This window comes from Procambarus clarkii, chromosome 25 (genome assembly GCF_040958095.1).
Source record: "Procambarus clarkii isolate CNS0578487 chromosome 25, FALCON_Pclarkii_2.0, whole genome shotgun sequence".
NCBI classification, from domain to species: domain Eukaryota; kingdom Metazoa; phylum Arthropoda; class Malacostraca; order Decapoda; family Cambaridae; genus Procambarus; species Procambarus clarkii.
The window spans coordinates 4,359,938-4,377,548 of record NC_091174.1 but is presented as its reverse complement, the minus strand read 5'-3'; the positions used below and the strand labels follow the sequence as shown (position 1 = coordinate 4,377,548).

Here is a 17,611-nt window from a genome sequence, read left to right as displayed (position 1 = left end):
AATGTCATGGTTACTAGTGCATGCAGATTTTCTACAGAGGCTTTCAGATATTGTGCAACCTCACTTTAACGACCTGAAGTGGAATAAAATTTCTGGTTCATTTGAACAAATTCTTTACCAATATCAATCCCTTGCTTCAGGGGATGTTGTTCATAGCAGGGAGGATTTTGTTTGAGCATGGAATATCTCGCAGACTTCCAACCTATCTACCTCGAATGTTATAATTTTGTTGAGAAACCAAATATGACAAATCATTAGGCAAAGAAAAACTTAAATACTCGATATACTGACAATACTGTACAGTATATATTTTCCCCGATATGTAAAAATAAGTCGGTAATTCTGATTGCCTATATCACATTTAGACAGAAGTGAAGACAATAAGATAATCGAGGGGGTTAGAATAGTCATTTCTTCAGGACAGGTTGAAAAAGACCAAATTTCAAGACGAGAAAAGTTAAGTAAAGATTGATAAACAGGCAAGCAAATACAAAAACAAGCCCAAAGGCACACTAATAGCACACCATCTGACCTATATGACCCATCCCATCAAACCAAAATACACAGTGTTTGATGACGCAATGAGTGTCATTAATTTTAAAATTTGTAAAAATTCCACCTATTGTCCGAATAATATGGGATTTTTTTGTTAAAATGCACACCAACGTCTTCCCATTCTCTGTATACCCCACGTGGCATCCCAACACTGCCGTGTGGGCGTCCACCCACGCTGGAGGCTCACCGTTCCCGTGACTTCGCTCCATGACAGCTGCAGCCTCCCCCCCCCCCTCTAATCTGCTCTCTAACCTGCTCAAGCATCCCCTTAATGTGAACAGTGCTTCTTTTCCATCTGAATGGTTGACTGGCTGTGTGCGGCACCACAAGAATGTCCACATACCTGGGGGTGTCGTTCGTCTGACTCACTACCCCAGTTATTATAATTCTTTTATCCTATTGATATCTACTGTGCATTGGACAGTTTTTGTGGACAAATTGTGGACTATTTTTTTTTATGTTTATCAAGGTAAATACTGTTCATAAAAGCTGATTTGAAGGGGTTTTGGCGACTGTAACAACATTTACTCAGAATCGGCTAAGTAAATCGGCTAAAAGAGCGGGAAAAGCAAGAGTGTGAATGTTATCTTTAATAATTTTGCTCAGTTTTGACAATGCCTGTATCAAAAACACTTACATTGCATCGGGTTTGGATAACCATGTGCATGGGAAATAAGCTTAAAAGTTCCAGAAGATGAGAACAAATGTTAGCACTGTGGAGAAATGCCCGACAGACCACTGGAATATTATCTAACAGTGCAGAATTACATACCAAGTATGATTTAACAGGGCAGAAGTTATTAAGCACATTGGGCATAGTCTTACTGAAGGGAACATACAAATCTTAAACTCGTACACCGCCTAAACAGGTCAAACTAAAAATGAGTACCGTATCACTTAGTGGACCAGCCAGAGGCTTATGGTCACTCAGGAATATCCCTGGGGGGTAGGGGAAAGGGAGAACGAATATCATTCTAGCAATCAACAGTACCCAGGGACACTGAAGATAACTTCTGCCACCCATGTATCAAATACTGTACCACATTCAAGCAATTAAACTGCCTCAGTTCTCAAAAACAAAGTAAAACCAAGCAGAGCAACTTCATTATTCAAGTAAAATAAAACATTGATATATTCTGAACTGTCACCTAAAATGTGTTATATATGTTAGTCTGGTAACAGGGTGCCTGACAGCTGGGTGGACAGCGCTTCGAATTCGTAGTCCTGAGATTCCGGGTTCGATCCCCAGTGGAGGCGGAGACAAATGGGCAAAATATTTCTTTCACCCTGATGCCCCCTGTTACCTAGCAGTAAATAGGTACCTGGTAGTTAGACAGCTGCTATGGGCTGCTTCCTGGGGGGTGTGTAACACAAAGGAGGCTTGTCGAGGACCGGGCCACGGGGACGCCAAGCCCCGAAATTATCTCAAGATGACCTGGTGGTCTAGGATTGCATTCTCTACTTATAGCATTATACCTATGGTAAATCTTTTCTGAATTGAATAACAGACTTGCAAATCCCTCTTGAAATGCATCTTAAATTAGCGACTCCCTGTACTAACAAATCTTTGCAATTCAGGAAATAGATTACATACGAGGACTAGAAGTATGATAACCATATTCTTCACATAATCACTGGCTATAATTGCATAATTTTCTTCAAGACCAAAATATAGATGCACAATTCTACAATTTACAAAATTTAACTTACCTTTTCAGGCCATCAGCTTGAAAAAAAATACACCACAGTACAGTATATTCAGACAACTATCCTACAAAATATAAAAATAAAATGTTTAATGGTTATCTTACCTGGCTAGGACCCATGGCCTCTTGGAATGAAAGGATAAACCCTTTACCCTTGCACTCTTGGTCTCAAATTTTGTTAACATTGTGCGCTCATCAACAAAACTGAAATTAAAAAATAAAGGTATGCCATTAAAAAATGCACTTTGATAAAAAAAGTTCTTTCCTTTGTACATATACTAGGCTGAAATGTAAGTATTTAAATGTACACAATGCAATCACAATGGGATACCTGTATCTGATAAAATCTTGGGAACAGCATTGCTGGTTCAATCCCTGAACGGCTCTAAAGATTCTCTCATTATCACGTTATTGTGATTCCACTGTGTATGTGAAGGCAGTGTTTAGTGGAGAACTCCATTACCTAAACCAGAATGTATGCAGGTTAATGATAAACTTGGGTTGTATTCCAGCATGTTGTCTCCAGACTGAGTGGATTCAGACAGATCCCAGGTTAAACAATCTTTAACTATCACGGGTGCACGATAAGGTGCACATCTGGGATTACTAAGAATGCTGGTTTGATCCTCGTCTTAAATATATTTGGATCAAGATGTTTTAATTCAATACAATTAATGCCTAAATTTTGGCATTTTCATTACCTGTCAAAGACCCTGTATGTAGACACTTCTGAAAGCTAGCTTACCAACAAATAAAAATAGGTATACCAGCATATTTATGTTAAATTATAAATTACAGTACCTTACAAAATGTTAAACCTGATAACATTTCAAGAAATGCAGATTATCATCTAATCAAAAAGCTTTATAATTTAATTGCCAGATATTCTACATGGCTTTTAAACCCAAAATTTTGTACAGTACTTTAGCATTCTTGCAACACAAACGCATCATCCATACTTAAAACAAAAGCTTCAATGCATTGCCCATCTTGAAAATTCCCAAAATCATTTATGGACAAAGCACAGTATGAACATGGTCTATCAAAAAAACAAAACTGAAGTATCAGGGGACCATCCAGTAATCACATTGACAAAGCAACTATCACTAGATAATAGATCTGCTTGTGAGTATTTTCACAGCGATTTGCAAATTACCTGCTAGAAAATTTGAAAAACGTTTTATATCTATAGTGATATAGACTGATCACATGAACACATTTTAGTTTTTGTTAAAAAAATACATGAAAATTGTTGAAAAACTAGTATGTCAAAATGTTGTTAAACATTTGCATACCTAGCTCTATCATGAATAATTATCAAACTTTTTTTTTTTTAATCTATACTCTAGCAAGCTCATTTATGGGCATTTTAATACAATTTATAGTTATAATTCAAAACTAACATAACGCAAAGCATTTTGTCATTGCTGAACGGAACGTTGAGATGCCCAGAAATTTACTGTTGGGTATGTGCCGACGGGTCAGACTGCTAGTGTTAAAACAGTGAACTCGCATAACAAAACTCCTCTGTTAATCACTGTGTGTTACCACGATGGGTTTGAGAGCTACATGTACTTGTAATAACTATAAATACCAAGGTTCAGATACTTAACCATGAGTTCTCATTAAAAAAATTACAATTTTACAATTTGCAAGTGCAAATATGAATCTGCATTTGGATCCATCTCTGATTATACTATTAACTAATTGTTAATTTAATAAACAGGGAATTTGAACATAATGCAAACCAATACACCAACGATTGATCTATTGTCTGTTAGTCCTATTTAAGGATTTTTAAATAAAATTAAAATTGAGAATATTAAGATTACAGCTTTCATAGATATACTTCACCAATTGCAAGTTTTTTTCTATAACAGACAATAGACTTCTGGCAAAATTACATTACATTCTGGAATCGGGTCAAAACAGCAGGAAGTGGGAAGATTATCTGTAGCCACTTCCTGCACCGAGGGGCAAGAGTCGGGCAAAGGTAGTTCGACAAAGGTGTCAGAGCTTCCTTGGCTACCAAGAAGGTGGCAGACTCTGCCCCCAGAAATAGGTACATTAAAGTTCCTGGATAATTTCCATTGATCAAGAATGTAAAGCTTAATAACAGTATTCTTGAATGCAATCTCAAACAAGGCTGCTATGGGAGGAGGGGTGGTTCAGGAAAAAGGTGATACGTGAAAATAAATCAGTACTGGAGAGTGTGACTCGTTTGCCTACTTCTAGGCCCAGTCACTATGATATGGGAATGTGATTATTACTCACAAACCTTCTCATTAATCGTGACTCGAAACTCATATTCCCTTCTGGCAGCCCTTCAGCACCAGAGAGCTGCCAAGCCGGAGTGACCAACAACCACTTCTTCCACAACTCCTCGCAAAAGTAAGCCTTAAAACAGACCAACCACAAACAACACGGCTCATTTCAGCTTTAATACACGAGTACAGGAGAAGCCAAGAGTCTCACCTGGTCAACAGGGACAATAAAGGTATGTTTTTGGTGTGACACTTGACGGGCTGACTCCGTTTGTTATGACGTGGACTCCTCGCTCAGGGCTACCACCTTTCATTTCTTCCTCCATGTCTCTCTCATTACTCAGCCTGAGCTAATACTTATCAATAAAATAATTGCCTATGTCCTTCGTTGTTATTTGTGATTAATTATTAGGGTTTTTTATTATATATATCTAGAAATATTTTAATCTTTCCATAAAGTGACGGCATAATGATATTACGAGCGTAAATAATTGCAAGTAAAATTTTGTATATGAAACACTATTAACAGACCGAACTATATATCTATATATTAAATATATTATATAATAAATAGTTTATATATATATATTATTCACCAGCGTATAGTGCATTTGACCTAAAAGTTTAATTAGACTCGTAGTTGTGTAAACACGGTACAGCTGTGTGGAACGCCGGAAGGACTAACTCAGAATTCAGAAGAAATCATAATAATTACTTTTGTACTTATCCTGTACTCTAGTGGAATTGGAGGCTAAGATCTACAAAGTTGCTAGAGTACTCTTGAGAGCCTTGTGGGGACAGTAGGGTTCAGAAGGAGCCCCTCCCCGAGCACCCCCCAGAAGTGGGAAACTCGAGAAATATGAGTTTGTACCGTGTAATACAAGCGGGTTACAGGAGAGGTGGTCGAAGCCTAGCCACTCAGACTTGTCCACTGTTCCAGCAGGTCCCAGTGGTTCCCGAGGAAAAATTGGCAGATAATGAAGAGGAGGAGGAGGACTTAATTGAGAAGAAAAGAAATAAATCCAGATTACGGAAATGGCATTATGCAAAATTTCACCAACAGGTAAGTGACCAATACTATCCCTCATACTTTTCCCAAAATTATGTACAGTAAGTACATTACCATCCAGTTGAAATATGCATGCTAGTAATCTTGTGTATGTATATCTTTTTGTCACAACCACAGGCAGCTGCAAAAGGCCTATTGGCCTATGACAAATCCTATTTCACACTATACTGACTCATATATACCCACACCCACTCATATATTAAGAACAGTTTTGTTGAGTACTGGAAGAGTTCTCTTCCTTCTGCTGGGTCATGAAGGAAGCTGGCCTCAGGTGAAAGGGGGCTGTGATGATCTCTGTCTGGATCCAATAGATGTGAGGCCCATACATCCACCTCCTGGGGCTCATGTGGCCCAAGCTCTGTTACAGGAGGTTGTGGTCGTTCTTGACCTTGCTGGGGTGGTTTTTCTCCAGCCTCGACCACGACAGTCTTCAGGTTTGGAGTCCCTGTGCCTTCTTTTGCCAACCTCAAGGTAAACTATGGAGCTGGAGCCCCTAGGGGCAGTTCGTTGTTGCCTTCAACCTCATTCTGACAGTTTCTGCAACAGCACTGGAACCAATCGTATTGGCGTTTGCCATTCCATTGGAGACTTTCGGCACCATGGAGAGGAGGGGACCTGTTGCATGGGCGACAGCTTCTTCCCTGTATCGACCTACCCTGGCTTTGTGCCCTGGAGAGGCCACTCCAGACCGACAACCAGAGCGCACCTCCATAGTCTCCCGAGACTGATGGATGCCTACTACAGTACTACTACTATTGTTAAGAAGTTACACAAGGGTTGAGAGGTTAGGTGAGGGTTGAGAGGTTAGGTCAGGATTGAGAGGTGAGGGCCTGTATGATTGAATTGTACCACTTAACCTCACTCACCAGGTACTACAGTATATGAGCAGCAGGTGTGAGATTCGGTTGGAGTCGGGCATCTATTTATGAATGTAATCAAAAGACTGCTGCATCCAATTACCGTACGGGGCACAATTTACAAACATTATTATTATTATACAAATGTTACTATTATTTTCCAGAAAAAATATTTAAAATCTGTTCCAAATATTGTTAAATATTATTTTAACAATGAACAGAAATTGTAGCTAATTTTGTAGAAATTACAGTATTTAAAAAACAAATCTTTTAATGTTTATTTAAAAACAAATATTAAGTTTAGATTTCTGCATTTTTTAAATTAAGTAATGATACATTGTAGTAATATACAACTAAGATATTTTTAACTATAAATTAATGTTCTAACTATATATATAACTAATTTCTTGTAAATATTGTGCATCACATGCAACATAGGTTAATTTAATTTAGCATTAGTATCTTTAGTACAGTACAGTATCCATAACTGAGAACCTTTTGTACATTGTAACAAACTGTTTATTTTTCAGCCTCTACCTTTAACAGAAGATGAAGAGCAAGTACTTGCATTATCTTATCAGCGTAAACTCTTTGGCAATTATGGCTTTGCAAGTGGCATCAGTCCTGCCAAACTATGGCCAAGTAAACAGGAAATGGCAATGTATGCTGAAAAGGAGAGAGTTGCCTATCCAGACTCTGTGGTAGAGATGATTCGTATGGCCAAGGAAAAAAAGAGAGAAGAGGAGGAGGCTATACTAAAAAGGTAAGAGAGTATGTAATGGTTTTTTAAGGTACATACTTCGGGAGCCTTTCGTTCTTCCTTAACCCAGGACTTATAATAGGTGTTATGCCATTATACGAATTCTGCAACCCATTCTCCTGTTTAGATAGTACTTTTTGTAACTATGTGGACCATTGTACATACATAGACGTAATGGACAAATAGATAGTAGGATTTGTTACTGTTCACAATATAGAGTCTTAAAAAATAAAGCTAAAAACCAAACTTAAATATTCCTAGGCCTAGTATAGCACATATTTGTACAGTACTCTATTTGGCCTTAGATAGCATGTGTTAGATCCATGAAGGTTAAGTTAGGTTTTCTTTGCAACATCAGTACAAAATATTTTCCGGTTTGTCCAAATTCATTAGTAGCGATTTCTACTTTCTAATTGCCTTTTATGTCAATGTATGTACGATAGTCCTCCTCATTACTTTAAGTACTACATAAACAGGAGGATGGACTGAATGCTGATAACAATAAAAATGGCCTACAATACTTTATGATGAAACATCAAAGTCCTTGTTCATGCTTGTACTGCATTATGATCACTGGCCTTTGCAAGCCCTACATTCTTTACTTTGTAATCTTTTCCTGCAAAAAATGGCACTCTTGCAAGAGCCTCTCTCATTGCATGGCTACAGTGTGTTTCCTCTTACTGCATAAACACCCAATTGTGAAATTTTGTAAAGACCTATCTTGAGGGTATCTTGAGATGATTTCGGGGCTTTTTTAGTGTCCTCGTCCAGGCCTCCACCCCCAGGAAGCAGCCCCTGACAGCTGACTAACACCCAGGTACCTATTTTACTGCTAGGTAACAGGGGCATAGGGTGAAAGAAACTCTGCCCATTGTTTCTCGCCGGCGCCTGGGATCGAACCCAGGACCACAGGATCACAAGTCCAGCGTGCTGTCCGCTCGGCTGACCGGCTCCCCTGTACTTAACCTTAGTACCCTGCAGCACTCCATGTGTGTTGCTGCTTGCATTTTCTCTGTGGTTTATGGTAATTTCTTTGAGAATCTTATAACATTTAGTGCTCAACATTAGTGGTTGCTTAATATAACTCCATCATGGAGCAGCAAAAAAATACAATAGTATTGTTATTGATTAGAAGTAATATGCTCTGGCATGCATTGTGAAAATAAATTTGTATATGCATTTATCTTTTTCTCTTTATCAAGCAATAGATCAATAATTTGTGAACATTGTTTCAATATTATAGTGATATCAAAATTATAATGTAAGTAATTTAGTCTTTTTTTTTTATACTATACAATAATACAAACATAAGCAAATTTTTTTGTGTAACAATAAGAACATGACAGTAAAGAGCTGAACATAAAGTTATTGCAAGTATAAACATTCCTGTTTAGTATCATATACAGTATATTGTGTATATATTTCTTTATCCCAATGCAGTAATACTGTACTTAATCTGACTATAGTTATCAAAAGCTTCATTAATAACTAAATATAATTGCAGTCAGGAAACCATGGTTCGTAATATGGCCCAGTTGGAAGGATGGAAGAAAGAAGTACGTCAGCGTATAGAAAAGAAGGAAAAAGAGGCGCTGGCAGCTAAGGTAGGTTTTCTTTATTTTCAGTTCCAGCAGCGGAGATATCCAAATTATTGAGATAGATTACTGTATTTACTTTTATTGAAAGGAAGAAAAGTACATTAATCATTATCTTCATTTCCTCATTTCAACTTGCATGGGGTGAGGGATGTAATATAGAAGAGCAAGTCCAACTGTTGCCCATTTGTTATGCTTCCTAAGTATTTGTAGACATGTCAAACATCGAAAAAGAAGGCTAAATATATAAATTTTACATTCATCTCTTCATTGTATCAAACACTGCCACACACCAGGAAATCATCCACAGCATCAAACTTCTACTTATGACTAGGTCTACAGTGTTTTTTACAAGCTCTCATATGATGTGTTGTGTACACTCAATGCCCGCTTCCTGATTATCACTCAAAATGTTTGCCCATTTTCTAAGCCTTTCATTCTTCTATATTTACCCACACACCTCACTTGGCTATTATTATTTATAATGAAATATATTTGCTATGGACCACACATCATTCATACTAGAATATTATATAGTATATATTCTGACAATTATTTTTTAATTGCCAAACAAGTTAGATTAATAGGTTAAAATGTAGGTCATTTTTTGATAATTACCTATAATATTTTGTTTTACGGTATTGATTTAAAATTATTTCTCATTTTTAAATTAATCAATGTTTTTAATTTTATAGGAAAAGAGGGAACGTCTCATTGAGGAAGTACGATCAATTCTTGGTTATCGAATTGATCCAAAAGACGAGCGCTTCAAGGAGGCTCTGTTACAAAAGGAACTTCAAGAGAAGAAAGAAAAGAAAGCTGCAAAGAAGTTGGAAAAACAGCAACGTATGATTCAGAAATTACTGAATCAGAGTGATGAGAGTAAAAGTGCTCAAAAGACTCCCACTAGTGATGATCCAGATTCCATGATGGGGACATCCATAGTGTGAGCATACCGCTGTCCTAAAGAGTGCTTCAAAACCATCAAAAGTAGAGAAAGAAATGACTAAGCTGTATACAGAACATGTTTGTACTTACTGGTATTATTTTGTTGTTGAACAAAGGCATAGTATCAGAGCAGGATAAAGAGCTCTGTATAGAAAAAGGGGGAAATATTTTAAAACATTTTGTGTGTTACATATTTCTGGAAAGGACCCCCATCCCTCCTCAATAGCATCTTGAGCTTAATACTGGTCTAGCCAAGACCTCCGAGACCCAGCCTTACCTACTGAGAGCCAGAATCAAAGTTTAGTGCACTCTTTACAAGGCAAGGGGGAGCTTGGGGGATCAGAGATCTACCCCAAAACCAAGAGAGAAAACATCCGATAGCATAAATACAACATGAGAAGCCACTGCTGTAAGTTGGGTACTTCCAGGTAACATGGCAAACAATCATTGCCACAGTGTAAACAACCTAACTCAGATTTGCCTGAGCTGCCACTTGGTGGTCAGGTGCATCTGGGGTGTTTACACAGCGGCAACAATTTTTTGCTTTTTTCTTACCCAAAGGTACCAAATTTTCCTTAGATGGTAGCTTATTTTGATCCACTTATGTTTTGTGATGTTTTATTTGCTCAAGAGTCTGTTTGGCTTTTACAACTCTCTGGCATTTCAATATTCAGTAAGAGGAAGCTATTGATCACCAAAAACCAGATTAACGAAACAGTTAGCAAGTACTGAACTTATAAACGTGTACATTTTTCCTCAATCTTTGACAGCTTTGGTTACATTTATTAAACAGTTTACAAGCATGAAAACGTCCCAATCAACTGTTGTTATTGTTATAAACGGCCTCCTGGTGCTTCTGAGCTCGTTAACTGTTTAATAATTGTAAACACAGCCGCCTAAGATTGAGAAAAAGATGGACAGGTTCGTAAGTGCTTACGTAACTGCTTTATGAATCTGGGTCCAGCTAATGAAAAATCATAGCTCTGCCGAAGATGTATCTATGTTATGTACACATTTTTCTTTTACAATGGTAAACTGTCACAACTAATTGTGTTCCTAGTTGGAATTCTGCATGTATTTACATATTGTATATACTCAAAATATGTTTGCCTCTCATTACACAATTACTGAAATTTTGCACGTGTTTATTATTCAAATCCTAAAAGCTGAATAAAAACAGTGTGATTGAGTGCATAAGTAAATACACGTGTGTACGTGTGTGTATCATGTCTTGGCAGGTGGACAAGCTAATTCAAGAAAATTGCATAGAAAAGCAAATAATTCATAAAATATTTATTAAAATCTTGCATACATTATATGTGAGATCCAAAATATATGAAAGAAATATTACTACTTAATAAGAAATAAAATTGCCACTGAATAAACTCGTGAAATTATGCATTTAGGCAAAATATCATTTTACTTTACTTTAAATAGTACTAAAGAATCACATGCAAATTATTGTGATTTTTATCTTTCTTAAACATATTCTGTACAAGTCGATTAAATTCCAAGAGTTGCCCATGGAGATTCACTCAACTCTTGGGATAATGTTATGGGCCTTTGACTTTGCTGATCACTTGCAGTTTGTAAACATTGTTTGACCTTTCCCTTGAGTTCTTTATTTACTTCCTCTGGTGGTGAGCCAAACAACAATTTATCAATATCAGATGATGAGTATTGACTGGAGCTGGCAGTAAAATTATCCTGAGATGATGCAAGAGTTGGACGAGTTTGTTCAATGCTAGTTGCAGTCTTATTATGGCACCCCGACTGTAAAGGTGGAAGAGGAGTGCATTCCCCAAATAGGAGAGTATCCAATACTCTGTTGTAGTACCCAGTACTGTTTGCATTCCTTGGATTATTTTCACACAATTCTGTTTTGTCTGACTGAAGATTGTGTGAATTGTTATTTATAATTTTTGTTTGCCGATTACTTTCAAGAACTTGAGGTGCTGATAATTCATCTTCAAATAATCCAGCCAACACTGTATTGTAATCACTGTCATGCATTTTGTTTGTTTGTTGAGTAGAAATCTCATGTGTGGGATTTTGTTGTCTTTCAAATGAATTTAAATCGGAGCTCTCTTCTCTTAACTGGCTTTTTCGAAAACCAAGTGAAGCAGTTGACAAAGTTGGAGGATCAGAAAGTAAGCTACTACTTTTAACACTAATTCTATTAAGGTGTGAAGGCTTTACCATATGAGCACGTGCCAGTTGGTGTTCACTTGGCTGTGGTACGTGTGGAATTAAATCATTAACAACCATCTCCGAGTCACTTTCACTGCCTGCAGTAGCATCACTCTCTGTGTCTGGTATGACAGTAATGGTATCCATTATTACCTCTCTTGGAGTTAGATTAAATCCTTTCCTGCCTCTTACTTTGACACTCGAGCCATTTTTCTTAAAAGAGTTCACTTCCTCCAACTCTAAACAATTATCATTTTGCTCAGAATTCTTATTGTTTAAATAATTTTTGTCTCTACTAACACTTGGAATTGTTGTGCATGTGTCACATTTCCTTGACTCGGCTCTTAATGAAGTCTTGCACCCAACTCTATTATTTTTTAAGGTGTTACAATCAACTCTTGCAACAGCTTTCCTATTTGATATAAAGTATTCTTCATTCTCAACAAGTGCTTCATCATCCAAAAAGAAGTTTCCACTGCCATGATTCGGCTGTTCTGAGGGGCTTTCTGACAAGGCACAAGCATCAAGCTCATCAAATAGCTGGGTAAGTTGAGGCACGTGAGGCGTGTGGAACTCTCTCAGAAGCTGCAAAGTTTTGTGCGTGTCACCTGCCATTATATGTCTTGCAAATTCACTTACTGACATTCCTGCAGCTTCTGCCATGGCATTTAATTGGATTCTGAAAGATGAAGGGCATACAATTGTGGTTATACGAATGTATGAACTATGGAATTTTGTTGGATCAACCAGACACTTCACTGTTAGCAGAGGTCAATGAGAAGGAAAGTTTATGAGTTTACCTTGTCTGCCACTTCCAATGGTATAGATCATTATCAATCAGGCAAGAAAACATTGAGCACCAGCACCACAGCAGCTAATACATCCTTGCAGAGTCATTTAAGGTGTTTGGAAGTTATTGAATTTGCACCTTTCGAGCCAAGATAAAAAGTCGAATGTTTGTTCGAAAACTCAAAACTGTTTTTTGTGACAGGTTAGGATAATCAGAGCTTCTCGCTGGTTGCCATCAGTGATATCATTGCGACTCTGATTCTAGAGTTTGAGAACATAATTTTGACCTCTGTTGTCTTTGAAGGATTAATAGTTCCTCCAGTGTTTCCCAGCACCTATGACCCCCACAGGGTTGCATTAGTCCCTGCAGTGTTGGTGCCATGTATTTTCCTGCCCGAGTTATGATCTTCAGAATGACAGAAAAGATCTAAGCCTCTTGGACCAGCAGAATAACATGCTCAATAAGGAGCTTTTTACAAACTCAGTCAACTTAAAAATATAAATGAAAATTAGACATTCTTTTATGAGAAAACTTGATAAAATATAATACAATACACAAAATGAGAAAAATCATTATCCAATTAATGGAATGGAGGGGTAATAATAACTAGTAACATATGCTGTATAGTAAAAATAAATGCAAAATAATATTATAAAAGAAACTAAGTTTCTCTTAGAAACTTCAAGAAAAATCATCATAATGTATAGCAATACAGTACTGTATGGAAAAATTGCTGGGAGTAAGGAGTTTTCATAAATTGACTTGTGTAAGACCTTAGTTTCCTTCTGAGAACTACTTCCATGTTCGGTAAAGTCAACCAGTAAGTCATACATGCGCATTGTTTTAATCTTTTGGATGGTGCTACTCACTGGCACATGGCAGCTGGAGTTTGTCCATAAAGAATTGTTTTCCTTTCAGTTAGTATTGTTCTCTCACTATTGACAGGGCAAGAAGGTCTGCCTGTACGTCGTGTCCACACCTCGAGAGGTGGACGATGGCTGCTACTGGATTTGTTTCTCACTCGATCTGTTAATGGCAAGAGAATTCATGGCACAACCCTCTTTATTTTGAATTTTGTCATGTGGCAGAGTAATGATGATGATGTTAGAAAATGGAAAACAAGGTGCAGTACAATAATTATTTGGAGAAAGTGCTAAGCTACTGCATACATCACTTGGAAGGCATACAAGGGCAGACTAAGAACTGGGATATGTGGTCAGACAGAAGGAATGGTGCTCAACCAATTGGACCATTAGGAATCAACTACTAACCATGCAATTAGCAAGGATATTACTGTACTGACCATGACCAGTCTAAATGAAATTGAGTTATAAAAAATTATCAATTTTTTGAGGATAATTATAGAATTTTTATAAAAACTTTATACATACTGTACTGTATGTATTTAATGTTCATCTGTATAGTGTTGTAGTCATCTGTGAATAAAATATTATAAGACAAGAAATGCATTATTCTTGTGTTTGGCAGAGTTTTCAAGGAGAGGGGGGGGGGGATACCTTATTACCCTGTTTCCCACTTTCATCCTGGACGAAAGAAGAGGTAGTTTTATTTTAATGGCTTCAGTTACTAATTATAAATAATAGTCATCAAATGACAAATGCTTTTTTAAGGGGGGCTACAAATGAAAGATAAAATATTTGTCAATAAATGTTCACCAGATTTTGATGGTGGGACAACAGGTTTGTTTTGTATAGTAACTGCTAATGAAGAACTTACGACAATGTTGATGTTTTTCTCTCTTAGTGACCTGTGAATTGTGAACGACAAATTTTGTTCCACACTCGTCTACTTCCTCAATATGCAGTTCACCTACATTTCTTGAGTTTTGATCCTTGCCAACGTCTTCTCCATTGGCATCAGCTGGATCATTATCTGCTTCATCTATCTGTGGGCTGTCACACTGCTCTATAGTTACCTCCTCCAGCCAGCCTGAAGTTCTCTGAGGAATGGCCTTTCTCTCCCACCTGCTGTGTACTAGTTGTCTTCTTTGGCTGTGTTTTCCCATGCTGGCTGTCCAGTATTAGCATCTTAAGAATCTTTTCTTCTGCCATATACTTTCATCTTCACTAGGTCAGCAAAAAAAAAAAAAAAAAAAGTTAATTTCATAAGCACACATGTTCTGCTATGAACTGTTAGTTGAATTCATAACTCAATATTGTACCAAAATGAGATAAGAATACTAGATGGTTAAACAATAATTTCCAGGGCCACATTCAACACAGAGCAAAAAAAGTTTCTACAACTGTTGGCAATCTAAGATCAGATAGTATGTATGTATGTACATGCCCTGTATGTACGTGCACTGATAGTATACGTAGTACACTTCTACGTGGTACAGTGCCTTCAGGCACTGTATGTACAGTACTAGTTCTATTAATCCGACATTATGTTTGTAACTCATTTTCAATGTATGTACCTTTACCTAAATAAATATCTTATCTTAATAGTTTGGAATGGTGTGATCTTGCAAGGTGCAAGAAAGTGCCGTTAACGTCTCTTGATAAAGATTATTAATTTGCTATAATCTATGTTCAATTACAGTTTAGCACACCATTTTGAGAGTGGCTGACCTTTGATAAAGAAAGCTTGGAGTGTGAGAGTGGGGTATAGTTAAGCTGTACCCAGTCTTTTGACACAACTAGCTTTCCGATTGATAAAAATGATAAAAATAATTCATTGTGTTGGGAAACAGGCCCATATTTGCCCTATGACAAATATGTACAGGTTTGCAGGTATGTACATGGAAACCTCTATTCAACTTCCCCCAAAGAGGCGAGTGCCAGACACCCACCCCACAGAGAACTGGAAGACTACCTATAGACATTGAGCGACTCCCAGATCATCGAAGCATAAAAAATCCTGTGAATGCTGAGTAGCCGAACAAAGTCACAGTCTAATGGAAGAATTACTATGGCCAATACTAAAGTTTAGCCCAGCCGAGCAAAAGCTCATCACCGTCTTCCTGTGACCTCCGGGGTAGCAAGAGCCAGAGGTCCACCCTTCCCTGAGAGCACCCAATGCCCCAAGGGCACACCAAGAGCCTCCCACTCCCGGAGAGCACACCACAAGCCCAACAACTCTCGGCCATAGCTTCTACTATCGCTGCAATGTAAACAATGTCAAAGTTCTTACCAACTAAAGCGGTGAAAACAGAACAAGACAACAGCACTCCAAACACTGTTGCTGTTATTACGGGCAGCGACGGGACTAAGCCGTATATGCCCTGCCAATTCGAATGAGAGTATATTCCCTTAGTGGAAGAATATATGCCAGCGGGAGGTCGAGTCACAGCTCATATGCGTCGATATAGGCCTAGAGATAAAAGCATATTCCTATTAGAGGAATGTAACAGGTCGAATCACACCTCAAATGCGTCGACATAGGCCTATAGATGAAAGCATATTCCTATTAGAGGACTATAACGGTCGAATCACACCTCAAATGCGTCGACGTAGGCCTATAGATGAAAGCATATTCCTATTAGAGGAATATAACAGGTCGAGTTACACCTCATATGCGTCGACGTAGGCCTAGAGAAGAAAGCATATTCCTATTAGAGGAATATAACAGGTCGAGTCACACCTCATATGCGTAGGCCTAGAGAGGAAAGCATATTCCTATTAGAGGAATATAACAGGTCGAATCACACCTCATATGCGTCGACGTAGGCCTATAGATGAAAACACATTCCTATTAGAGGAATATAAGAGGTCGAGTCACACCTCATATGCGTCGACGTAGGCCTATAGATGAAAGCATATTCCTATTAGAGGAATATAACAGGTCGAGTCAATGCTCAAGTGCGTCGACGTAGGCCTATAGATGAAAGAATATGTTATTAGAGGAATATAACAGGTCAAGTCACACCTCATATGCGTCGACGTAGGCCTACAGATGAAAGCATATTCCTATTAGAGGAATATAACAGGTCGAGTCAATGCTCAAATGCGTCGATGTAGGCCTAGAGAAGAAAGAATATTCCTATTAGAGGAATATAACATGTCGAGTCACACCTCATATGCGACGACGTAGGCCTATAGATGAAAGCATATTCCTATTAAAGGAATATAACAGGTCGAGTCACACCTCATATGCGTCGACGTAGGCCTATAGATGAAAACACATTCCTATTAGAGGAATATAACAGGTCGAGTCACCTCATATGCGTCGACGTAGGCCTAAAGAAAGAATATTCCTATTAGAGGAATATAAGAGGTCGAGTCACACCTTATATGCGTCGACGTAGGCCTATAGATGAAAGCATATTCCTATTAGAGGAATATAAGAGGTCGAGTCACAGCTCAAATGCGTGGTTGTGTTGCAGTGTCGTCCTCCCGAGGAGAGCACAGTCGCCCTCCATCACACACACAACACAACTGTTTACATCTGGTGTTGTGGTCGCTCACCGCCAGGTGTCACTCACCACACTCTTCCATTTCTTTTATTAATACATGACGTACATCCGCATTTGTGCAGCTACCATACTCTTACTGGCTTTTGATGTGGTGGAGGCTGACTCCATACACAATTTCAAATTTAGATATGATAGAGCTGAAGAAGACCAGGAACCTACAGTTGAGAGGCGGGACCAAAGAGTCACACCTCAATCACAACTAGGTAAGTACAAATACATATACATATCACAAGTGATTCAAGAAGAGGCCCACAACGGTCTCTATATTACGGGCTATTCATGCCCAGCCACCTCTTGGGTGGCTTAATCTTTATCAATCAATCAATCAATTGTCAATTAGGGTCAGCGTTTCTTCCATTGAAAACCACGATACAGCTGTGGATTCAAAGAAACCACTTTGGATTCAAATCCAAATCCACTTTGAATTTGGATTCAAAGTATC

The 17,611-nt window shown here is 38.0% G+C and overlaps 3 protein-coding genes across 12 annotated transcripts in view; 1 reads left to right on the top strand and 2 right to left on the bottom strand.

The window, feature by feature from the left end:
• The window catches only part of alphaCOP (coatomer subunit alpha), a 57,250-nt gene extending 52,390 nt beyond the window's left edge, over positions 1 to 4,860 (bottom strand). For 2 of the 4 annotated variants that reach the window (XM_045739532.2, XM_069331181.1), the window contains exons 1-2: positions 4,737 to 4,860; positions 2,367 to 2,465 (exon numbers count right to left, since the gene is read on the bottom strand). In XM_045739532.2, coding sequence (XP_045595488.1) covers positions 2,367 to 2,446 — 80 coding nt within the window. In that variant the 5' untranslated portion in view covers positions 2,447 to 2,465; positions 4,737 to 4,860. Of the gene's footprint in view, positions 1 to 2,366; positions 2,466 to 4,539; positions 4,653 to 4,736 lie in introns of those variants that run through there. The other 2 variants (XM_045739530.2, XM_045739531.2) reach the window with 2 other exon arrangements.
• Positions 4,861 to 5,157: 297 nt separating this feature from the next.
• On the top strand, positions 5,158 to 10,892 carry CRIF (growth arrest and DNA damage-inducible proteins-interacting protein CRIF). Its single transcript, XM_045739542.2, has 4 exons — positions 5,158 to 5,588; positions 6,982 to 7,214; positions 8,716 to 8,815; positions 9,502 to 10,892. The coding sequence occupies exons 1-4, from the start codon at positions 5,385 to 5,387 to the stop codon at positions 9,754 to 9,756; spliced, it is 792 nt and encodes a 263-aa protein (XP_045595498.1). The 5' UTR covers positions 5,158 to 5,384; the 3' UTR covers positions 9,757 to 10,892.
• A 140-nt stretch (positions 10,893 to 11,032) lies between these two features.
• LOC123756407 (uncharacterized) lies at positions 11,033 to 17,159 on the bottom strand. 7 transcript variants are annotated; one of them, XM_045739535.2, is made up of 4 exons: positions 16,983 to 17,159; positions 14,472 to 14,821; positions 13,604 to 13,760; positions 11,033 to 12,623 (listed from the first exon to the last, which is right to left on the bottom strand). In XM_045739535.2, exons 2-4 carry the CDS (start codon positions 14,758 to 14,760, stop codon positions 11,258 to 11,260), a joined length of 1,812 nt encoding a protein of 603 aa, XP_045595491.1. In that variant the 5' UTR covers positions 14,761 to 14,821; positions 16,983 to 17,159; the 3' UTR covers positions 11,033 to 11,257. The 7 variants fall into 7 exon arrangements, with proteins under 7 accessions (XP_045595491.1, XP_045595494.1, XP_069187280.1 ...); XM_045739538.2 differs by having other exon boundaries at positions 14,472 to 14,816; XM_069331179.1 differs by lacking the exon at positions 16,983 to 17,159 and adding an exon at positions 16,623 to 16,730.
• Positions 17,160 to 17,611: the final 452 nt, after the last annotated feature.

Coding starts and splice junctions, on each gene's coding strand:
- CRIF (XM_045739542.2), top strand. CDS start 5,385: ATGAGTTTGTACCGTGTAATACAAGCGGGTTACAGGAGAGGTGGTCGA. Junction 5,589..6,981: donor ATGCAAAATTTCACCAACAG/GTAAGTGACCAA, acceptor TTTATTTTTCAG/CCTCTACCTTTAACAGAAGA. Junction 8,816..9,501: donor AAGAGGCGCTGGCAGCTAAG/GTAGGTTTTCTT, acceptor TTAATTTTATAG/GAAAAGAGGGAACGTCTCAT.
- LOC123756407 (XM_045739535.2), bottom strand. CDS start 14,760: ATGGGAAAACACAGCCAAAGAAGACAACTAGTACACAGCAGGTGGGAG. Junction 13,761..14,471: donor AGAAAAACATCAACATTGTC/GTAAGTTCTTCA, acceptor TGCCATTAACAG/ATCGAGTGAGAAACAAATCC. Junction 12,624..13,603: donor ACTCCAGCTGCCATGTGCCA/GTGAGTAGCACC, acceptor TTCATCTTTCAG/AATCCAATTAAATGCCATGG.